Here is a 20,319-nt window from a genome sequence, read left to right as displayed (position 1 = left end):
CAATTCTGATATTTTTTTCACTGAATGGCCATTGACCAATCACATCAGATCTTTTTCAGAGCTGATCTGATTGCTCAAAAGATAAATTAGTGCAAAAAAATATCTAAATTGGGCTGCCTGTGTAAAAGCAGCCTACGTGTGCTTTGAAATAACCTCATTACACTAGATTTTCATTGGATAATAAAGAAAATATATTGATTATGTAGGCTAACTCATCACGATTGAGTTGATTTAATAGCCTACACATCTCCAATATGAACAGTCCAGGGATATTTCACACAGATCTTGATAAGAAATGACCATACTTTTTAAGCAGGTTGACATTTATTGTCACCAAACTTGCACTGGAGGCAGAACTAAGCGGTTTCCACCAGATGGACCAGCTGAAAAGTAAGAAATTGGCTATATTGTAAAAATTCATGAAAACAAACATTTTCTTAAGGTTAGGTTTAAAATCAGATTTGATAAGAAGTCCAGCAGGATGCAGGTCATGTTTCCTCTGTGGCCTAGGCTACCCACGTACTGTATAGCCATGTCTCTGTGCCATCTAGTGAGCACTCTGCAGAGCTGAGGGGTATCCTACGAAATAAGGTAGATCTACTCAGGGTTTTCTAAAGCTAACCGGCATCTGTTAGCTTCACATTCCAGGTCAGTCTTCATCCGCGCTACAATGGTGAATATTGCTCATCCGCCTGCCGCTAACTCTAGCAGGCTTGAAACTGCGCGTGCAGGTCGCACATGACTAGTCGAACGCAAACTCTTCATTGAGCCAATGCTGAAATACATAGGCGAGTCAGCGCTACTTGAAACTGTTGCCGAAATCAAAATGAAAGAAAAGTTCTCTTCACAGGCTATAGTGTGAAATAAGCTTCTTTTTTTTTTTATATAAGTGCCGTCTTTATTTGATTTCTTATTTTTAATGCTGACTTTGTGTGCTTATCAATGTACAACCACGTTTCTCACTGCTATCGATAAAAAAAATGTATTAAGTCATAAGTGTTACTGTGCGTGTAGTTTAAAATGCATTGTCATTAAAATGTTTACTATTTAACACAAAAACATTTGATTAATAACATATTTAATCAGTTGTCTTCCTCAAATTAAGAGGATGATGATGCAATCTTCGCAAGATTTCATTGGTCCTCAACTCGTGGCTCAGGCATTTAATCCAGGGTTAGTGGAGTTAGCCGTGAGTTAGCCTACCCCGGAGCAGGTTAGTTGTGAAGGATTTGTTACCATAGAAATTGACCTGGCTAAAAGGTGTTGAACTCAGTTGACCAAAGTTACCTCACGAATTTCTCAAACCTTCTTCATAGGATAGCCCTCTGGTCGTCACTAGTTAAAATAGTCAGTCAGATTCCACAGCCACAGTCTACAAAAATGAGCTTTTTTTGGTCTTCATTTCAGGTTAAGCATAAGGTTAGCAGCGTGGTTAAGGTTGGATTTAAAATCACATCTGAAGAAATAGGCGGTGTTTAGCCATAATTGTGACTTTGTGGCTGTGTTAACTACTGATGACCTGCAGAGCTGCCTCCAGTACATGAGTCATCTCAATGAATGCCAACGTGCACTTTTTAAAGACAAGTCGTAATTAATGGACTACATAAATAAAACATTTTTAAAAATAGGCTTCACCAACAGTAGTTTTCCATTCATACAAGCTCTCGGGTAAATTGCCACAGTAGTTTTGCCGTGGTAAACAAGGAAATACTTTTTTCAATTCTACGGGATGACATCTCCCCAAGTCTACTAAAATATAAGGATACATTTGTTCAGATGATAATACCCACCAGAGGGTATATTTGAACAAAGTTGGCAGCAATCAGGACTAAAAGATAACCTCGACATCTGTTTTAAAGGTAGACTCGGCGAAATGACATTGCCACGAACAGCACAAGAGATATTGAGCTGAGCAAGATGCAAGACTTCACTCTCACGATCACACACTGTATCTGCGCATCTGCAGTGGGCTAAATCAGGGTCACAGATTGTTTCTTGGTAGTCAAACAAATCTACTTTAAAACAAAAGTATACACCTCACATGGTTACGGGCACCTGTACCATGTCAGATATAGTTTGCATCCCTATATTACATTTTGTATACATCACAGAAGGCTAAAATATAACAAAACCGTTTGACAAACACTGGATTTTCTGCATTAAGTTACTTATGAAAAACATTAACATTCCACCCTTGTGGCTACTAGGTCATTTGATTGCAGGAAAGGGTTTTAAGGAGCAGTAAATCGTGGCCAATGATGGTTGCAATCAGCTGTGCGGGTTATTTTTAGCACTTAATGATGGTTTAACGTGAAATTCCCTTGTGTTAGTACGCTGGCCAACACTCATTGCAATAGGCCGTCAGTGTTATATTGCAAGCTAGAGTATATTTTTCACCTAAACTCAGCAAAAAAAGAAATGTCCCCTCACTGTCAACTGCGTTTATTTTCAGCAAACTTAACATGTGTAAATATTTGTATGAACATAAGATTCAACAACTGAGGAATAAACTGAACAAGTTCCACAGACATGTGACTAACAGAAATTGAATAATGTGTCCCTGAACAAGGGGGGGTCAAAATCAAAAGTAACAGTCAGTATCTGGTGTCGCTACCAGCTGCGTTAAGTACTGCAGTGCATCTCCTCATGGACTGCACCAGATTTGCCAGTTCTTGCTGTGAGATGTTACCCCACTCTTCCACCAAGGCACCTGCAAGTTCCCGAACATTTCTGGGGGGGAATGGCCCTAGCCCTCACCCTTCGATCAAACAGGTCCCAGACGTGCTAAATGGGATTGAGACCCGGGCTCTTCGCTGGCCATGGCAGAACACTGACATTCCTGTCTTGCAGAAAATCACGCACAGAACGAACAGTATGGCTGGTGGCGTTGTCATGCTGAAGGGTCATGTCAGGATGAGCCTGCAGGAAGGGAGGATGTCTTCCCTGTAACGCACAGCGTTGAGATTGCCTGCAATGACAACAAGCTCAGTCCAATGATGCTGTGACACACCGCCCCAGACCATGACGGACCCTCCACCTCGATCCCGGTCAAGAGTACAGGCCTCTGTGTAACGCTCATTCCTTCGACGATAAACGCGAATCCAACCATCACCCCTGGTGAGACAAAACCGCGACTCGTCAGTGAAGAGCACTTTTTGCCAGTCCTGTCTGGTCCAGCGACGGTGGGTTTGTGCCCATAGGCGACATTGTTGCCCGTGATTTCTGGTGAGGACCTGCATTACAACAGGGCTACAAGCCCTCAGTCCAGCCTCTCTCAGCCCATTGCGGACAGTCTGAGCACTGATGGAGGGATTGTGCGTTCCTGGTGTAACTTGGGCAGTTGTTGTTGCCATCCTGTACCAGTCCCGCAGGTGTGATGTTCGGATGTACTGATCCTGTGCAGATGTTGTTACACGTGGTCTGCCACTGCGAGGACGATCAGCTGTCCGTCCTGTCTCTCTGTAGCACTGTCTTAAGCGTCTCACAGTACAGACATTGCAATTTATTGACCTGGCCACATCTGCAGTCCTCATGCCTCCTTGCAGCATGCCCAAGGCACGTTTACGCAGATAAGCAGGGGTCCTGAGCATCTTTCTTTTGGTGTTCTTCAGAGTCAGTACAAAGGCCTCTTTAGTGTCCTAGGTTTTCATAACTGTGACCTTAATTGCCTACCGTCTGTAAGCTGTTAGTGTCTTAACAACCGTTCCACAGGTGCATGTTCATTAATTGTTTATGGTTCATTGAACAAGCATGGGAAACAGTGTTTAAACCCTTTACAATGAAGATCTGTGAAGTTATTTGGTTTTTTACAAATTATCTTTGAAAGACAGGGTCCTGAAAAAGGAAGTTTTTTTTTGCAGTTTATATATTGTATCTAATAACATTGATAAAACATTGTTTCTAATAAGTTAGTGCTATGCTTACTTTATTATGGCGGTGCAACACACCAGATGATGGCATACACAGGCAGCCCAATGCTGATCATTTCCCCCACTAGTGTTTTAACCAATCATAGATCTGATTGGTCAAAATACCAATTAGTGAAAAATATCAGAATTGGGCTGCCTGTGTAAACGCAGCCTTGTTCATGACGGCTGCTAGGTTCTCTGTTCTGAGAAGGGTCTCTGCAGATGTTGTCCACATATGTTCATCAGGTCTTCACCCATGAGATGGTACAAACAGTATGAGACTGCTGGCAGCCAACTGTGGATGCCTGAAACATTGAAAAGCAAATCTCAGCCTTCTGGACCTAGTCAGTGAACAAACCAGATTCACATTTCAAAATACAATATTTTATTTAAAAATAAAACTGAAATGTGTGACCCAGATCATACACGTCATTATCATCCTGATTTAAGTGTCTGACCATTCCACTGTCTGACAGGGTATAAAGCACTAGATACCAATGGAATGCCACTATGATTCTGAAGAGACTGGGAATGTGTCCCAATTCCAAATGGCACTCTACTGATAGTAGTACACTGTATAGGGAATATGGAGCCATTTGGGACGCATCCTGGGTCCATCTGTTTCACATAATGCTAACTGGGTGTCAATTAAAACCGGTGGACTCATACTCTCCCGGACCAGGGTGGACGCCACTGCTCTTTGTAACTTGTCGCGCGATGGACCAGGGCCCAGTTTCCCACTGGAACTTAGGCTTATGAGTGTTTTAACAAGCTTTCCTACAACAGTCAGAGATATAACATGCTTTTCACAAAACAAAGCCTGTGTTGATACTGCCCTTCTCGGAGCAGCGTTCTCCCTTTCCAATCTTAACATTAGAATTACTGACGACGGATCAGCTCCTAGAGAGATGTTATTTATTGTCTATGGCTACAAATATTGAGGCGGCTTATTCTAATCTTAACCCTATAATAAAACGCACTAAATCAAGATTTGGCAAATATTAGACAGAAGGCTAGTCTACAATTAGCTAAATATTCAAATACAGTATATTAGGTCTGTAGCCTATACTGTATTTATATTTTAAAGTCACGCAGAAGGGCAAAAAAAAAGCATCTAACGCCGTAACTTAGCTGTTCTACAAGTGGTCTGATGTAGTCGTTAAATAAGTGTTTAAGAGCAACTTTATTAAACGGTGGTTTTGGGAAACAGCTTAGAGATTTAACGATGCTCCTACGAAGGTCCTAATGATGAACGTAGCCTTAAGATACTTTGGGGAAACCGGACCCTGAGCTACTCTGAATCTAGTCCCAATGAAAAGACTGAAGTTGTTTCCTTGACTTCACCACACACACACTCTCATGCACCTGCAAAGTGACACGTGCATAGATCTGTTAGCTATTTAAATGAACTCACCCATCAGGCCAATGTAGTAACAAATCCTGGTGGTGAGAGGCCATATGTAGCAAGCTTCTCAGAGTAGGAGTGCCAATTTAGGATCAATTTAGTGTTTCAATCCACAATGAGTAAGATTGTGGAATGGGGCTGATCCTAGACTCTGAGAATCTTGATACAGCGGAAATAAGGGATAAAATATTGTCAGGGCAAGCAGACAGACATTCAGACAAACAGGCCATTCAGACATAAGGAGAGCATCAACATCCCATTCATTCACATGCCAGTCTATCTGACATGTGGCACATTTGACACAGGAGAAGCCCTAGCCGACTCCTTTTGAGGCCTGTCAGTAGCCTGGTCCCAGACCTGTGTGCTTCAGCCAACTTCTCTAACTAGAGAAGTTGGCTAAAACCCAAACAAATCTGGGATCAGGCTAGCTGTTTTGAGGGTACGCAACATAAGCTGATGGGGGCTGGATGGCGCGTTCGACACACTGCAGTCAAAAATGCACAAAGAGTACCATATATCTAACTTGCTTGGTCCCAGATCCGTTAGTGCTTTTGCAAACTCCATTGCTGTCCTTGTCAAGCCAAAATAAGGTGGCATGATAGCACAAACAGACTGACACTCAGGCTACTTTAACTCTAAGGAGTAATTTGTCAGAATAAGGTGATACACTAACAAATGTAGCTGCAATTACTGACCTGCTCAGTTCGACATCGCATCATATACTTGAGTTGTATATACACAAAATGCTAAAACAATCTAGTCAAAATGCTGCATCGGCATGTGTACAATACTGTTATGAAACTTGAGCTTTGAACACTGATATTACCACGGTAGTGGTTGGTTGGCACTAGTGCCGAGCGATTAGTGCATTTGAGGTCTGTACGGTTTCGGTTAGATTATTTCTTTTTTTTATAAATAATCACGGTTTTCGGTTGATACAATTTTAACATTAAAATGCATTGTGGGTTAAATGTTGTAACACATAAAACAATTATTAAAATTCCCATTATAGTAGTGACTGCCCATTACTGCGTTTCACTTAATTTATTACTTAAATATTTCATAGTGTATATTACATTTGTTTTATTTGATGACTTTCATTCCAAATCATCTCATCTCTAGTAGCTGCTGCCTATGCTGTCTGACAAAAATCACTATTTTAGTAGTTCTTCAAAGTAAATAAGGCATACTATCAATCACTTAGATAAATGTATTTTCAGGTAGATACCTCACGAAGCAACTGCTCTATATCCCTCTCGATCGTGCATTTCTCGGTCTCAGTGTCTGCCCGACACTAACCTAACATAGCAGGAGTAAAGGAAACACAGACCGGAAAAGTAGGATTATGGTCATTGTAGTTAATTATCACATTTCCTGCATTAAACTATGTTGAATATTGGCCTGTTGGAAACTACAACGTTGCACAGTACGGGCTGATCTGATTTATCTGTGGAGAAACAGTGCAATGTGAGCATTGAGCTCACAGGAAAAAAATTACATGGAATTCAAATAATTGAACCGACGTTGGTCAATTAGCCGTAAAAAAAATAAACAACATTTCGGTTGATCGCGCAGCACTAGTTAGCACTCCATTTGTTCCCGGTGTGAATGAGTGCTAAGGAAAACAGATCCCAGGGACATTTTCTTGAGAAGTCAAATGCAATACGACTATTCCCAACAATACAGTGGCTCCCACAGTCAAAGAAACCAGCATCACAACGAAGGCTTGTACCCAGTGTGCATCCCAAATGGCACCCTATTCCCTATATAGTGCACTACTTTTGAACAGAACCCTCTGGGCCCTGGTTAAAAGTAGTGCACTATATAGGGAATAGGGTGCCATTTTGGACGCATCCCCAGACTCACTCCTCCAACCACGGTTACAGTACCAACTAGTCCTTTTGTGAGTTCAGAACAACCACCACCTTTATAGCTTATGAAACAGACGGAGACCATGTATAATAAGCCCCGATGACAACTCACCATGAAATGTAAAAAAATACATCAAAAAGTAGTTAAAAACATCTTGAATATGCCATCCTGTACACATAGGCCTAAACCGAAACACATGTATTGTAACAGACTTCCACTACTGTAACCAACATAGAATACCATTGTGTTACTGATACTACCCGGTGTCCATTCACCATGATAAACCCCTTCCTTTCCCTAACCTAAGTAAGTTAACCTGACTACCATAAGTGAGTAGGTAGACACTGTTTGGTGTAGGCCTCTAAAGTAGGCATCAAAATAGACAGACAAATTAATACATGATTGATGAAACAGTTCCGCACAGAACATTCAAGAGACCTAAATGTCAATCCAGGTCCTAATATGGCATTATGATATATAATCATGATATGTAGTGGTGATGGTGTGTCCATCGCTTCAAGTGGACACTTTGTATTCCAGTCTTAGAGGAGAAGTGTTCTTTTTCTGGCTGTGGTTCTACTGCGGTTTACCATCAGCTTGACCACATCCAGGTAGCAAAAAGTCCATGTGGTTTAGTAAGAGGGTCCAGTTAACAAGGACCTTAAAAATAGTGTGGTATTCATTACAGCACACAGTAACAAAACGTTTTGCAAAGGACAATGGAAAGGAGCATTTCTAATTGGACAAGTTCAGGAAGTCCCTCCCTGTTTTGGTTTGTTTTCTTCTGTTTAGTGCCAAATGAACACAACCCAGGTAAGGTCAAGTTGATGTAGCGGGGAGAGAGGCAACACTTGCTTCCCGTGCAGCCTTGAGCTCAAAATTGAACCATTTCGTTTATGTTTTTAAGAAGCCAATAGGGAGATGCTGGGATGCCACCAGATAGGTGAGAACGGTAGTCAGTCAGTTCAACATCCAACGAGGGAGAAGGGGCTATCTTAGTCCCGCCCTCGAGGTCATCCACTCCAGGCCCTGGCATAAGCTGAAAACAAAAAAGGCAAACCATCTAAGTTGCAGATCCCTTTTTTGAAGTTTCAGAAGAAGTAATGTTAAGAGGCGAATCACATAGGCTATAGAAAGGAATGGGACAGTGTTAAGGTTGTGTGTGTGTGTGTGTGTATCCGCGTGATGCCAAGGCCCCTCTCACCCTTCTCCTGTGAGCGCGCAGCATGACTGGATGTGCCAGGGGTGGTCTTTGATGGAGCTAAGGGTGAGGTATTTGGAGATTTCCGCCGCCGACATGCAGTCCTTCATATCCTGCTTGTTGGCAAATATCAACAAAGCTGCCTTTCTTAGGTCCTGGGAAGAAAGAAGGGGCAAAGAGAACAATGCAACTTCCACTACAACACATGCATCCCAACTGGCACTATTCCCTTTTTAGTGCATTCATTTTGACTAGAGCCTTATGGCACTATATAGGGAAAAGGGCACCATTTGGGACACAGCCAAGCACAACAGAAACTTCCACTGAACAATGTGACAGGGAGGGAACTAGAAATCATTCATGTGGACTTGTGTGAGACAAGCTCCTTGTTTTTTTTAGGCTAGCAAATTATTATTATTATTTTTTTTTTTTTTACACAGAAAACTGGGGGAAACCGCACAGAACTAGTTTTCTGTGCCAGCATGCGTGTGAATGAAGGTCAGAGTACTGAGGGGGTTAATATACGAACCTCATGGGCCAACATCTTGTAGAGCTCCTCTTTAGAGATCACCAGCCTCTCTCGGTCTGTGCTGTCCACCACCAAGATGATAAACTGGGAATTACAGGAGACAGACAATGACAACTGAAAACACTTTATTAACCCTGCAAGAGGAAATTAGACGTTTCCGAATACACGTACTTGCGTCCTAAATAGTAGGCTTTTGAGGTATGCAAAAATAGATAGTATGTGATATTTAGAAAAATTATGCTTTAAATGCCAGGATGTCATACTCATTTCAGCTTTTCATCTAATAGAATTCGCTGCACCCTTGAGGAAGAGAATAGTCTTTTCACACCCACCTGTGTTTGACAAGCTGATAATCAGAATAGGGGTACTCTACAAAAATCAGATGGCAGGGAACAAGCGCGATTGCGCATTAGATGACGCCTTCTCAGTATAGATGAGTATTTATGTTTAAGTGTTGCTTACTGCATACTTTTTCACTAAACAGTATGTTCTAAATAGTATGTACACAGAACAAAAATATTAAGGTCAAATGTTGGTCCCATGTTTCATGAGCTGAAGCAAAATATCCCAGAAATTTAGCACAAATTTGTTTACATCCCTGTTAGTGAGCATTTCTCCTTTGCCAAGATAATCCACCTGCCAGATTTTTAATTTAACTTGGCAAGGCAGTTAAGAACAAATGTACAATGACGGTCTACCCCGGCCAAACCCAGAAGCTGGGCCAATTGTGCCGCCCTATGGAAATCCCAATCATGGCCAGATGTGATACAGCCTGGATTCGAACCAGGGACTGTGGTAACACCTCTTGCACTGAGATGCAGTGTCTTAGACCACTGCGTCACTCGGGAGACCTCAGATGTTGCATATCAAGAAGCTGATTAAACAGCATGATCTTTACACATGTGCCCATTGTGCTGGGGACAATAAAATACCTCTAAAATGTGCAGTTGTGTCACACAACTACACAAGAACATCTAATGCGATAGACCATATGACTGGACAGGAAATAGAAGGCATCAACTGAATGTTAAGTCTTTCCTGTCAGGTATTTTAAATTATCTGTATTGTCTACTTGTTGAATGTTTGAAGTCTTGATTTGTAATTGTTTAATGTCTCATTAATTGGTGTTGGACCACAGGAAGATTAGCTAGCGTTACAGCGTTAGCTAATGGGGAGCCTAATAAAAATTAAATGGCACAGATGCAATTGGCATGCTGACTGCAGGAATGTCCACCAAGTGTTGCCAGAGAATTGAATGTTAATTTCTCTACTATAAGCCTCCTCAAGTCGTTTCAGAAAATTTGGCAGTATGTCCAACCGGCCTCACAACTGCAGACCACATGTGTGGTGTCGTGTGGGCGAGAGGTTTGCTGACGTCAACGTTGTGAACAGAGTGCCCCATGGTGGCGGGGGTGTGGGTTATGTTATGGACAGGCATAAGCTACGGACAATGAACACAATTCCATTTTATTGATGCAGAGTGATAGCGTGACGAGATCCTGAGGCCCATTGTCGTGCCATTTGTCTGCCTCAATCACCATGTTTCAGCATAATAATGCACGGCCTCATGTCACAAGGATCTGTACACATTTCCCGGGAAGCTGAAAATGTCCCAGTTCTTCCTTGGCCTGTAAACTCAGACATGACACAAATCGAGCATGTTTGGGATGCTCTGGATCGACATGTACGACAGCGTGTTCCAGTTCCAGCCAACATCCAGAAACTTCACACATCCATTTAAGATGACTGGGACAACATTCCAGAATCAACAGCCTGATCAACTCTATGCGAAGGAGATGTGTCGCGCTGCATGAGGCAAATGGCAGTCACAACAGAAACTGACTGGTTTTCTGAGCCACGGCCCTACCTTTTTCTTTTAAGGCATCTGTGACCAACAGATGAATATCTTTATTCCCATTCATGTAAAATCCATATATTAGGACCCAATTTATTTATTTTGATTTACTGACTTCCTTATGAACTCAGTAAAATCTTTGCAATTGTTGTATGTTGCTTTTATATTTTTGTTCACTACAGTAACATTATTCCAAAGTATGCAGTTTAAATAAGTACTAGGCAAGACAGATTTTGGACATGGTCATTGGGTTTGTCACCAGCAAGACACTATGCTCGGACTCGTCGCGTAAACGAGACGGATTTGGAAAGATAGGCCACGTGCGGCTGGGAAATACAGCAACAGACAAGTCACAGAGACAGACAGAGCACGGATGGCTGGTGAAACAAACTCATGACTTCCATAGAAGCCAATAGATTCAATAGGACACTTCATCTTTTCAGATGCCATTTAGAACAGGTACAGTGAAACATGGTGGGTGGATATTTCTGAGCGGAGACCCTCACAATTGGGCTTGTTCCGGGGCTGGTGGCTGGCATGCTAATGACTCATTGTGTATCGTTCAGAGAGCATAGCAGATGTGGATGTAGTGTTTGTGCTGAAAGTGAGCATGTGGACAGAGCATAGCAGATGTCAGGTTACAGAATTGGCACGAGTGTGTGATACGGTTTGAAGAGTCCTACTGGGGGTTTTAAAACAGAGCTCCAATGAAGAGCCACATTCCTCATCCCCTCACTCTTACCATAAGCTGCGGAGGCAAAACGTGCCTTTCATACAGGACTCTGTCAGCGTGACCTTTGAACCCGGGGACGCCCCTTTGGTCCATCTGTGCTCTGAACAAACACGGCAGCTGGGCAATACTTTTGTTCCCCTCACTGACAGCATCTATTAGGGATTAGGAGCCCCGCTATTTACAACACACACCACTGGACCTTTTATGCACCGTCTGTCTGCTACCACTAAAACGTACAGCACTGGCCACTGGGTGAGTAGAGTATGTTGGGGTGGTGTGCGTAACTTACCTCTGTGTTGGAGTAATAGGTGTTCCAGGAGGAGCGGAGAGACTCCTGTCCCCCGATGTCCCACATGAGGAAGTGGGTGTTCTTCACCACTATCTCCTCCACATTACTCCCTATGGTGGGCGATGTATGGACCACCTCGTTCATCAGACTGAGGAGGAAGTTACAAAACGTTTCAGTGATCTACCTCAGAGAGCAACAGTCGTCATTAGTATGGCCAGGAGTTTTCCTTAAACATAGAAAAACTCTTGAGTTATAGTTAAAGATACATGGAGACAGCAGACAGGGGGGGGGGGGGGGGAACTGTAGTAGTCCCGAGTGGCGCAGCGGTCTAAGGCACTGCATCTCAGTGCAAGAAGTGTCACTATAGTCCCTGGTTCTGATCCAGGTTGCATCACATCCGGATGTGATTTGGAGTCCCATAGGGCGGAGCACAATTGGTCCAGCGTCTGGGGTTGGCCGTCATTGTAAATAAGAATTTGTTCATAACTGACTTGCTTAGTTAAATAAAGGTTAAAACATTTTTTTTAATTACTCACAATTGGTACAGTATGGTGGTCTTTCCAGCATTGTCCAACCCGACAATAATCACCTTGTGTTCTGCAACAAAGAAAGTGTGCACAGGTTACAGTTTCCCTTCCCAAGATACACTACCTTCTTGCCACAGTAATGGTTAAGATTAGGGGAGGGAAGCTGATCCTAGATCTGTACCTACGGGAAACTTCACCCCAGAGCCACTTTCAAAGCTAATTAGCCTACCTCTTCAAGCAAATGAGCTCTTAGCTTAGCTCCTAGCTTTCACTGGCCTAACACAAGCGCAAGTAGCCCACCCCCCAAAATCACCATCACGGTCTTTAGCTTCTGTGTTGCTTTAGGGCATTTAACACTCCACTGTCATACAAAGGCGGTTGGCAGACCAAAGCCTGAATCAAAGTTGGCACGTCTGTGTTAGAATATCCCCCATAGGTGACTTCACCTTTGAAGCCCACGGTCAACAAGGAGGAAGATAGTACTGTCAGAAGGCTGATGACTTTGACAGGCTTTGGCACACAACAGATGATGTCGTCAGATGTTCCACGGCTATTGCTTCCTGAGAGGATAGCTACCCTGTAGTGGATGTGGGTGGGCCCGGCCAAAAAAGCTCACAGAGGAGGGAGTTGAGAGTTTGTTACATATAAAGAACACTACCCAACATTTCCATATCCACAAACACATTCATTGGACTGATGTGAACTCTATATTTTCCATTCAAACAAAAGCAAACGTTATCAATATGACAAAACACCATGATGGAAGTGGTCCACAAGCATCTAGCCTAGTAGTAATCTCACTAATTAACTAATCTGTTGGAGTGAGTGAAACTGGTAGAGGTCTAAGACCCGAAATTCCGCGATCTGACCCAGATCTGACCTGTAAATTCTGACTTGTCTCTCGGATCTGGGTCTGATTTAGTTGCACAGAGCCATGGCAATTTATAATTGATTTGTCATCTGGACCAGTCCTCTTAAATGTAATGTGTGCGAGACAAGAACCGCACAAGCTTTATCGGTGTCAGCCAACTGCAACTCAAAAACGTATAGCTTCTGTCCAGCTGAAAGTGGTTCAGGCTGCTCACCTCACGTCCGCATGCTGCTGAGAGAGAGCAAGAAAGGAGCATTGGCCTAGAGTACTGCTGATTGCGAAGATGGAGGCCTTTTTCATTCAAATAAAACAAAAAGTTAAAGGAAGAAGAACCGTGAAAAAGAAGCTGATAAAGGGAATGTCCTCAGGGACAAGTTTTAATATTGTAGCGGACAAAGATGAGAAGAACGTTGGCACGGCCAAACGGAACTCGCTATTCAGGTTTGATGCAGCTTTCTAACCCATTTATTTTTTGTATCCATTATCATTTGTTTTATCATTATTTTTGTATATTATTATTAGCCTATTTAATAATATAAACCAGTTCTTTAAAATATGCAAAAATGTTGTATCATGTTCTTGCCCAAATTAAATTCTGTCTTTTGTGCTCTGTATTTAGTTTATAAGTAGACCTGTTATAAAAGTGCATTAGCCTATTGCTGTCATTTGTTGGGTAGGCCTACAGTAGGCAATCACCTTTGTTGGTAATTACTGCAATATCGGCCTGTTCAAGGTTTAAACCAGTTCTTTAAATATGCAACAAGTGTTTTGTTTCATTCTGTTCAGCCATTTTCTTTGGCCAAATTTAGAGTAATGTTACGTTTGCTGTAATATAATAGAATTATCAGAAGGCCTAGGGCTACTCGCACTCAAACCATGAAAAGGAAAAAACTAAAGAGGGCAAGATGCAAAACTTAATTTGCAATATAATAACCTGTTTGTATTTTCCCTGTAAACAATGACTTGACTTAATTTTGATATTACCGTAATAAAGTTAACTTCTGTGAAAGTTTGGTATGACTGGCTATTAGGCTTAGCTAATGGGGCACCAGGTAGCCTAGTGGTTAGGGCGTTGGGCCAGTAACCGGAAGGTTGCAGGATTGAATCCCTGAGCCAACCTTGCTGATTCAGTGGGGTTAAATGCGGAAGATATATTCAGTTGGACAACGGCAAAGCAGTGCGCACCAGCGACACTTTATATTTCTTATAGCTCTTCCTTTATAGTTATTTTTTTTAAATAAAATGGACACCTATGCCTTTATACTTTTTTTAAATATATCATACTGATGCATTTAACACTCAAATCTCCTACATCTGAACCGAGAGGTGGAGAATTGTTTTCAGAAAGTAGAAACCAATCAAATAGGTTATAAAGTTTTGAATATGCTACACATTGAAACAACAAATACATATATTTTCAGTTTAAGGACTGTGGATCATTTGGCCAAGTTCGCTCGTTTATTGACGTCGCTGGCAGCGTCCAGCTTGGAGTTCTCTCGCTCCCTCTTTCTACTCTCGGACCTGAACGAGCACGGGTCTGTTTTTCCACAGGTCTTTTCGTAACAGATCCAACTGTCCTCGAGTCCATTCGGAGCGGGTCTCATTTTTTAATTTAAGCATTTCGGGTCAGGTGGGAATGCCATGGATCCATTTCGGGATAACTTTTTTGACCTGTAAAGTCCTCTAGTCTAAAACACTGGAGGCTGGGATTAGCAATTCACTGGTCCTCTTCTGTCTCACTGAGGGATTAGGCCAATGGGATACACAATTCCACAGGATTACCTTATGGCCCAACATTGCAGGACAGTAGTATGAGAGTTGTTCTACTATAGATGACCTCCATTGGTATACAGATCTGGGACCAGGCTAGCATGAGTCTGTTTGTGCTATCATCATGCCAACTCCTTGTCATGTTTGGCTTGACAATGATAAATAGAGTTGGAAAGAACACAAACCGATATGGGACCAGGTTTAGAGGGGCGGGAGGTAACCTAGAGGTTAGAGCATTCTGCCAGTAACTGAAAGGTTGCTAGATCGAACCCCGAGCTGACAAGGTATAAATCTGTCGTTCTGTCTCTAAACAAGGCAGTTAACCCACTGTTCCTAGGCCGTCAGTGTAAATAAACATTTGTTCTTAAATGACTAGCCTAGTTACATGAAAAAAATTTTTGTAAAAGGCTCTGGCCAATTCCATTATATTGACATGTTCTTTCTCTGCTGGATTGAAAAGACAGGAAAGGGCATTACAACACTTTGTTATCCATTTAGCCCTATAAAACTCCAAACCGACTTCCACATCCTTCCAAAGTTGTCCCTTGTGTCCATTTCTCAAAGTCAACAGAAACAGTAGCCTAAACAACAAGTCCGAAATTGGACCACAGAGTGCATATTATTCCTCTCAAACATGCGGCTATTTAAGTGTTAACGTTACATCTAACAGTATCCTCAGCTGGCTGATTCTGTAAACCTCTACCACCATTAGATTATGTTGCCGACGGTAACTCCCCAACATTGAGCTACAATAAATAAATAGTTAGCTAACTAACTAGACCACTACTATGTGTTGTTTTGCATGCAGCCACTGTCAAGGAATAGCGTTAACGTTAGCTACACATCGGGTCGAAGAACAGCTGGCAACCAAAAACGTTGACTAACTAACGTTACTGAAGGCCCCATATTATTGTGTGTACTAGCTAACGTACTAGTTAGCTACTAGCAAGCTAAAAATGTTAGCTGGTAGCTAAGTACTCACCTTGATTGCAAAAAAAACTCCACAGTTTGGCAAATATAAGACCCATGTCGTCAGTGGTTTAAACTGCAAAGGGTGGACTGTCGATGTATCCAGGGCTAACTAACGTCGTTAGCTGGCACAAGTCCCCGTTAGTAGTTTTGAAATGAATAACCAGCTCCACACAAGCCACGTAAATTAACTCGCTAGCTCCGCAACAAAACTCTAATTGAGAAATGATTAGCTAACTAGCTACCTTTCTTTACTATCCGAGGTACCAGACTCGGTTATTTTGTCTATGGGCTAACGTTAACTAGCATCAACAGAGTCACTACTATCCGTTATGGAAAAATACGTTGACATAACATTTTTTCCTGATGGTGCCTTTGGAATTCTGTTTACGAGAGCTAACGGCCCGGAGCTAAGTTAGCTAGCTAAGGGTTTAACATTAACCACTTCAAGTCGACTTGTTTCAAGCTGCTAGCTAGCCAACTCCACTGTGAGAACTTTATATACACGAAGTTTTCCTTAATCCGAGATCTGCCTGTGCGTTGTAGCCTCTTCAAATTGACTGTTTGTGTAAACCCCGATGCAGTGTTTTTCAAAAGCCACCCCCGGTCTAAGTGTCAAGTTACAATTGATGACGTAGACGCCAGGGGCTCAATAATTGGTTGAAAATGTACAGGATTATTTTTCATTAAAAAAACGGAATAAAATGTTTATTTATATATTCAGGAGTATTTTTTTTTTACAACAAGCTTGTGGGTTACTGTCGCCGGGACTGGCCGCGGTGTTGTTAAGAGTGAGCTATTGTGACATCAACTGTGTGCCAGATGACATCATCATGTCTGACATAATATATTATATATAGACATTTTGATGGACAAATCAATCAAACGGGTCCACGACCTCACCGGAACCACTTCCTATATTCACACTCCTGGTAGGTTGTACATTTGATTGACTTCAATGATAATCCAACCAGACCTGGGTTGAAACATTGAAATCAGGCCAATGGAACAGTCCTAAAATGACAAACCCTGCCTAATTTGGCACTCCAGGTAAGCTAAAGCAAACAGTCCTAGTAATAATAATTAATAGGTGGGTACTTACATCTGTCCTATTTCATGTGTGTATTAAACATGTGTGAATTATATTTTTGGTGTGCATATGGCTCAGAGAGTGGTGTTGAGTGTTACTTTGCAAAGTATTTGAAAGATTTCAAATAGTATTTGAACCCCGGACTGAATTCAACAGAATAGGTTATGGTGTGAACAAAGTGTGTAAATGGTGTCTTAGATGTCAACAGCATATCCCAAAAACGACTGCAAAATGTGAAAAATAGTATCAAAGTTCAAGTATGAGCTTGAAGTTTCTTTCAATTGGTTTGTTTTACCTTTGCCCTAGAATAGGCTAGATATAATTGTTTTCACCATATTGCTTAGGCAATCAAATCATTTCAGACCTACACAATTTTATGGGGGCTAGTGGCTCTGGGTTTGTTTCTGTTCTGGACAGGGCTTATATATATCTATTACAATTGCAAGGTGGCTAATTGGTGCACTTGCAAATCACACTATTTTCTCATAAAGGTTATCACAAACATCCCAAAATAAAATGTTAGGACCGTCTGACTGTTTCAGAACAAGGGGCTGAGAATGAAGAGGAAGTGCATATTCAATGTGGACGGGGGCGAACGCCCAACCAAAAAACGGTCCAGCCAGCATGCCATAACCAAAAGGGTTTCATTGGTGCTCCCTTGTACTCAATTGACACAGAGCACTCTCCAGAAACTGCAGATTGAGAGTGAGGCTGACCCTGACTGGCCCACTCCTATGGAGACCAGGGCAATTTCAAAGATGCCAAGGAGAAAGGGCCTACCAACCCCCAAGATGGAGGACAAGGGAACCCAATGCGACATGGGATCAAAGAGGAAAAGGATGACTAGTTTTCAAGATTTGGATTCAGACGACCTTAGGACTGCTAAGAAGATCAAGGTCACCGTGGCATCCGGGCCATACAGCTCCTTTGGCTCCTCCACATCAACAGACACATCCACCAGCAGCGAGAGAACCGACTCCAAATGTTCAGAAGTCTGCGATAAATACAAGACCAAAGTCCGACGCAACCCACCACGCAGAGGTCAGACACATTTGTCATAATCTGCCTTAGGTTTGAGTGACCAGACACCACAGAGTGTTTCAATGAGATAATTACAAACTGTGGCCAATTGTTGTAAAATGCAAATACCTAAAGGCCTACAGGGCTGACTTACAGTAAGTCAAGTGTACTATAAAGCCCCCTGTCTGATTAGTTTTATTGAGAATGGCTCTGTTTGTGCTCTTCTAGATCTGGTTATTGTCCTCAATGAAGCCTCTTAGACATTGAATAGCCTGATAAACAGTGTGTGGTTAGGAGAGGGACTGGGCCGTGTCCTTAACTGTGACATTTGTGTTGCAGCCAGTTTCACCTCGCTCTATAACGTGGGCAAGTTGCTGGGACAAGGAGGCTGTGGGTCCGTCTATGAGGGAACACGAAAGGAAGATGGGAGAGAAGTAATCATCCCTCCCTCTCTTTAGATCTGTCCATCCACGGCATAAGACATTACCACAATTATGTTGATTCACAATGTGCTTCTCCCTTCTCCATCACTCAGGTCGCCATTAAGTACATCCCTAAGGGTGTATCGGAGTACTACCTCACAATCGTAAGTACAGTCTGATAAATGTGTACTGCACCACCCAACAATCATAAAAACAGTCATATGGATATACATCGGAGTGCTAGCCTACCTAATAATTGTATGTACAGTCAGACCAATATAACAGCCCACTGAGCTGCCAATGCATGAAACTGTTGTTAATCAACCTTCCCCCTATAGCCTGGAACAACGTACAGGCTGCCCCTGGAGGTAGCCCTGATGCAGATCGTGTCGCGCCCCCCTGTCTGTGAACACGTGCTGGAGCTAGTGGATTGGTTCGAGCAGCCCAAGAAGTTCATCCTGGTCCTGGAACGTCCCACTTCCTGCATGGACCTGTACGACTACTGTGAGATGATGGGTGGGAAGCTCAACGAGGCCATGGCGAGGGTCATCATGCTCCAGGTGGTTCTGGCGGTACGGCACTGCCGCGACCGCGGCGTCATCCACCGTGACATCAAAGTGGAGAACCTGCTGGTGCAGACGGACACTCTGAACGTCAAGCTCATCGACTTCGGCTGCGGGGATCTGCTGAGGGAGAAACTCTTCAGGGACTTTGCTGGTGAGAAGAGACGAAGACTGAATAGTATTGGTGTTGTGAGCTTCGGGCAAAGGAATGTAATATCCCCTCCTCTCCCCCCCATTTCTCTCAGGCACTACAGAGTTCTCCCCCCCTGAGTGGGTTCTGGATGGGATGTATCAGGGGCGCAAAGCCACCATCTGGTCCCTGGGTGTGCTTCTGTTTGGCCTGGTCAACGGTGACCTGCCCTTCAGGAAGGAGGCCGAAATCATCCGAGGACGCCTGCGCTTCAAGAGAGGGATCTCCAAAGGTATGTAGTTGCAGCTTGGAGGAGAGTAGGCGTGGTTAGGCAGTAGAGTGACATTTGGTACCGGTCCAATTACCAGTGCTTTATCTACACACTATCCAAAGCGATGGCGACACAGTAGAAACACAGAATTGAACTATTTTGCATTAAAAAAATGGTTTAAGGTAGGATACTTGATTAATAGAGTATAAACTGAAGTTTGCAACAATTGTGTTCTTGCTGTATACTTTTTCTACTGTAACAAGATACCATTTGTGACTCTGTCTAATCCTATTGTTCCATAGAATGCAGAGACCTGGTCCGCTGGTGCCTCAAGCAAGACCCTCTGAAGAGGCCCGTCCTGGAACAGATCCTCCTGCACGACTGGCTGTCGGACCGGGCTCGCCCCTAAGTCCGTGTCCATTGCAAATGCCATAAGAAATACTGATATGAAATACATTTATTACTGTGTCATCAAGCAATGTCATATCACATACTTTATGTCATACCTATCAGATCTTTCACAAAATCTTCTCCATTCTCTAACTGCCCCCTGTTGTTTGTTACTAAATTTTTTTTTGCAGGTTCTATAGCAATGTAAGACAATTGAGGAGGGTAGGAGTGGGGAGAGATTTTGATAATTTGGAATTAGTAGCTGTTAGTACCAAAACAACATCCCCTTTTATGGTACTTAACTGGACAATTGGGTCTTAAAATTCTTTAGTGTTCAAAACCAAACCCTCCTCCAATGGGATTAGCCAAGGACAGCATCGAGAAAAAAGGAGAAGGAAGAAGAGGACACCAAAAATCACCTGTTATCACATTTGATCTGGGCAACCAACTGGGAATGAGGACTGAAATTCAAAGCAGCTCTTCAGGGAACAATTTTGCAGAACA

General features: G+C 42.7%; 2 protein-coding genes across 2 annotated transcripts; one reads left to right on the top strand and one right to left on the bottom strand.

The window, feature by feature from the left end:
- Nucleotides 1–4,273: 4,273 nt before the first annotated feature.
- On the bottom strand, nt 4,274–16,537 carry arl8 (ADP-ribosylation factor-like 8). Its single transcript, XM_029756078.1, has 6 exons — nt 15,943–16,537; nt 12,329–12,389; nt 11,793–11,940; nt 8,916–8,999; nt 8,390–8,541; nt 4,274–8,224 (listed from the first exon to the last, which is right to left on the bottom strand). Exons 1-6 carry the CDS (start codon nt 15,986–15,988, stop codon nt 8,176–8,178), a joined length of 540 nt encoding a protein of 179 aa, XP_029611938.1. The 5' UTR covers nt 15,989–16,537; the 3' UTR covers nt 4,274–8,175.
- Nucleotides 16,538–17,571: 1,034 nt separating this feature from the next.
- Nucleotides 17,572–19,834, top strand: LOC115195113 (serine/threonine-protein kinase pim-3-like). The gene is made up of 6 exons (XM_029754930.1): nt 17,572–18,060; nt 18,379–18,473; nt 18,575–18,625; nt 18,800–19,178; nt 19,270–19,446; nt 19,728–19,834. Exons 1-6 carry the CDS (start codon nt 17,577–17,579, stop codon nt 19,832–19,834), a joined length of 1,293 nt encoding a protein of 430 aa, XP_029610790.1. The 5' UTR covers nt 17,572–17,576.
- The last annotated feature ends 485 nt before the right edge of the window (nt 19,835–20,319 follow it).

The sequence above is a fragment of the Salmo trutta genome, chromosome 6 (assembly GCF_901001165.1).
Source record: "Salmo trutta chromosome 6, fSalTru1.1, whole genome shotgun sequence".
Classification (NCBI taxonomy): domain Eukaryota; kingdom Metazoa; phylum Chordata; class Actinopteri; order Salmoniformes; family Salmonidae; genus Salmo; species Salmo trutta.
Note: the sequence above shows the minus strand (reverse complement) of the source record. Positions and strands in the feature narration are given on the sequence as shown.

Coding starts and splice junctions, on each gene's coding strand:
- arl8 (XM_029756078.1), bottom strand. CDS start 15,988: ATGGGTCTTATATTTGCCAAACTGTGGAGTTTTTTTTGCAATCAAG. Junction 12,390..15,942: donor GAGTTTTTTTTGCAATCAAG/GTGAGTACTTAG, acceptor TCTTTGTTGCAG/AACACAAGGTGATTATTGTC. Junction 9,000..11,792: donor CCTATTACTCCAACACAGAG/GTAAGTTACGCA, acceptor TGTAATTCCCAG/TTTATCATCTTGGTGGTGGA.
- LOC115195113 (XM_029754930.1), top strand. CDS start 17,577: ATGAAGAGGAAGTGCATATTCAATGTGGACGGGGGCGAACGCCCAACC. Junction 18,061..18,378: donor ACGCAACCCACCACGCAGAG/GTCAGACACATT, acceptor TTTGTGTTGCAG/CCAGTTTCACCTCGCTCTAT. Junction 19,179..19,269: donor ACTCTTCAGGGACTTTGCTG/GTGAGAAGAGAC, acceptor CATTTCTCTCAG/GCACTACAGAGTTCTCCCCC.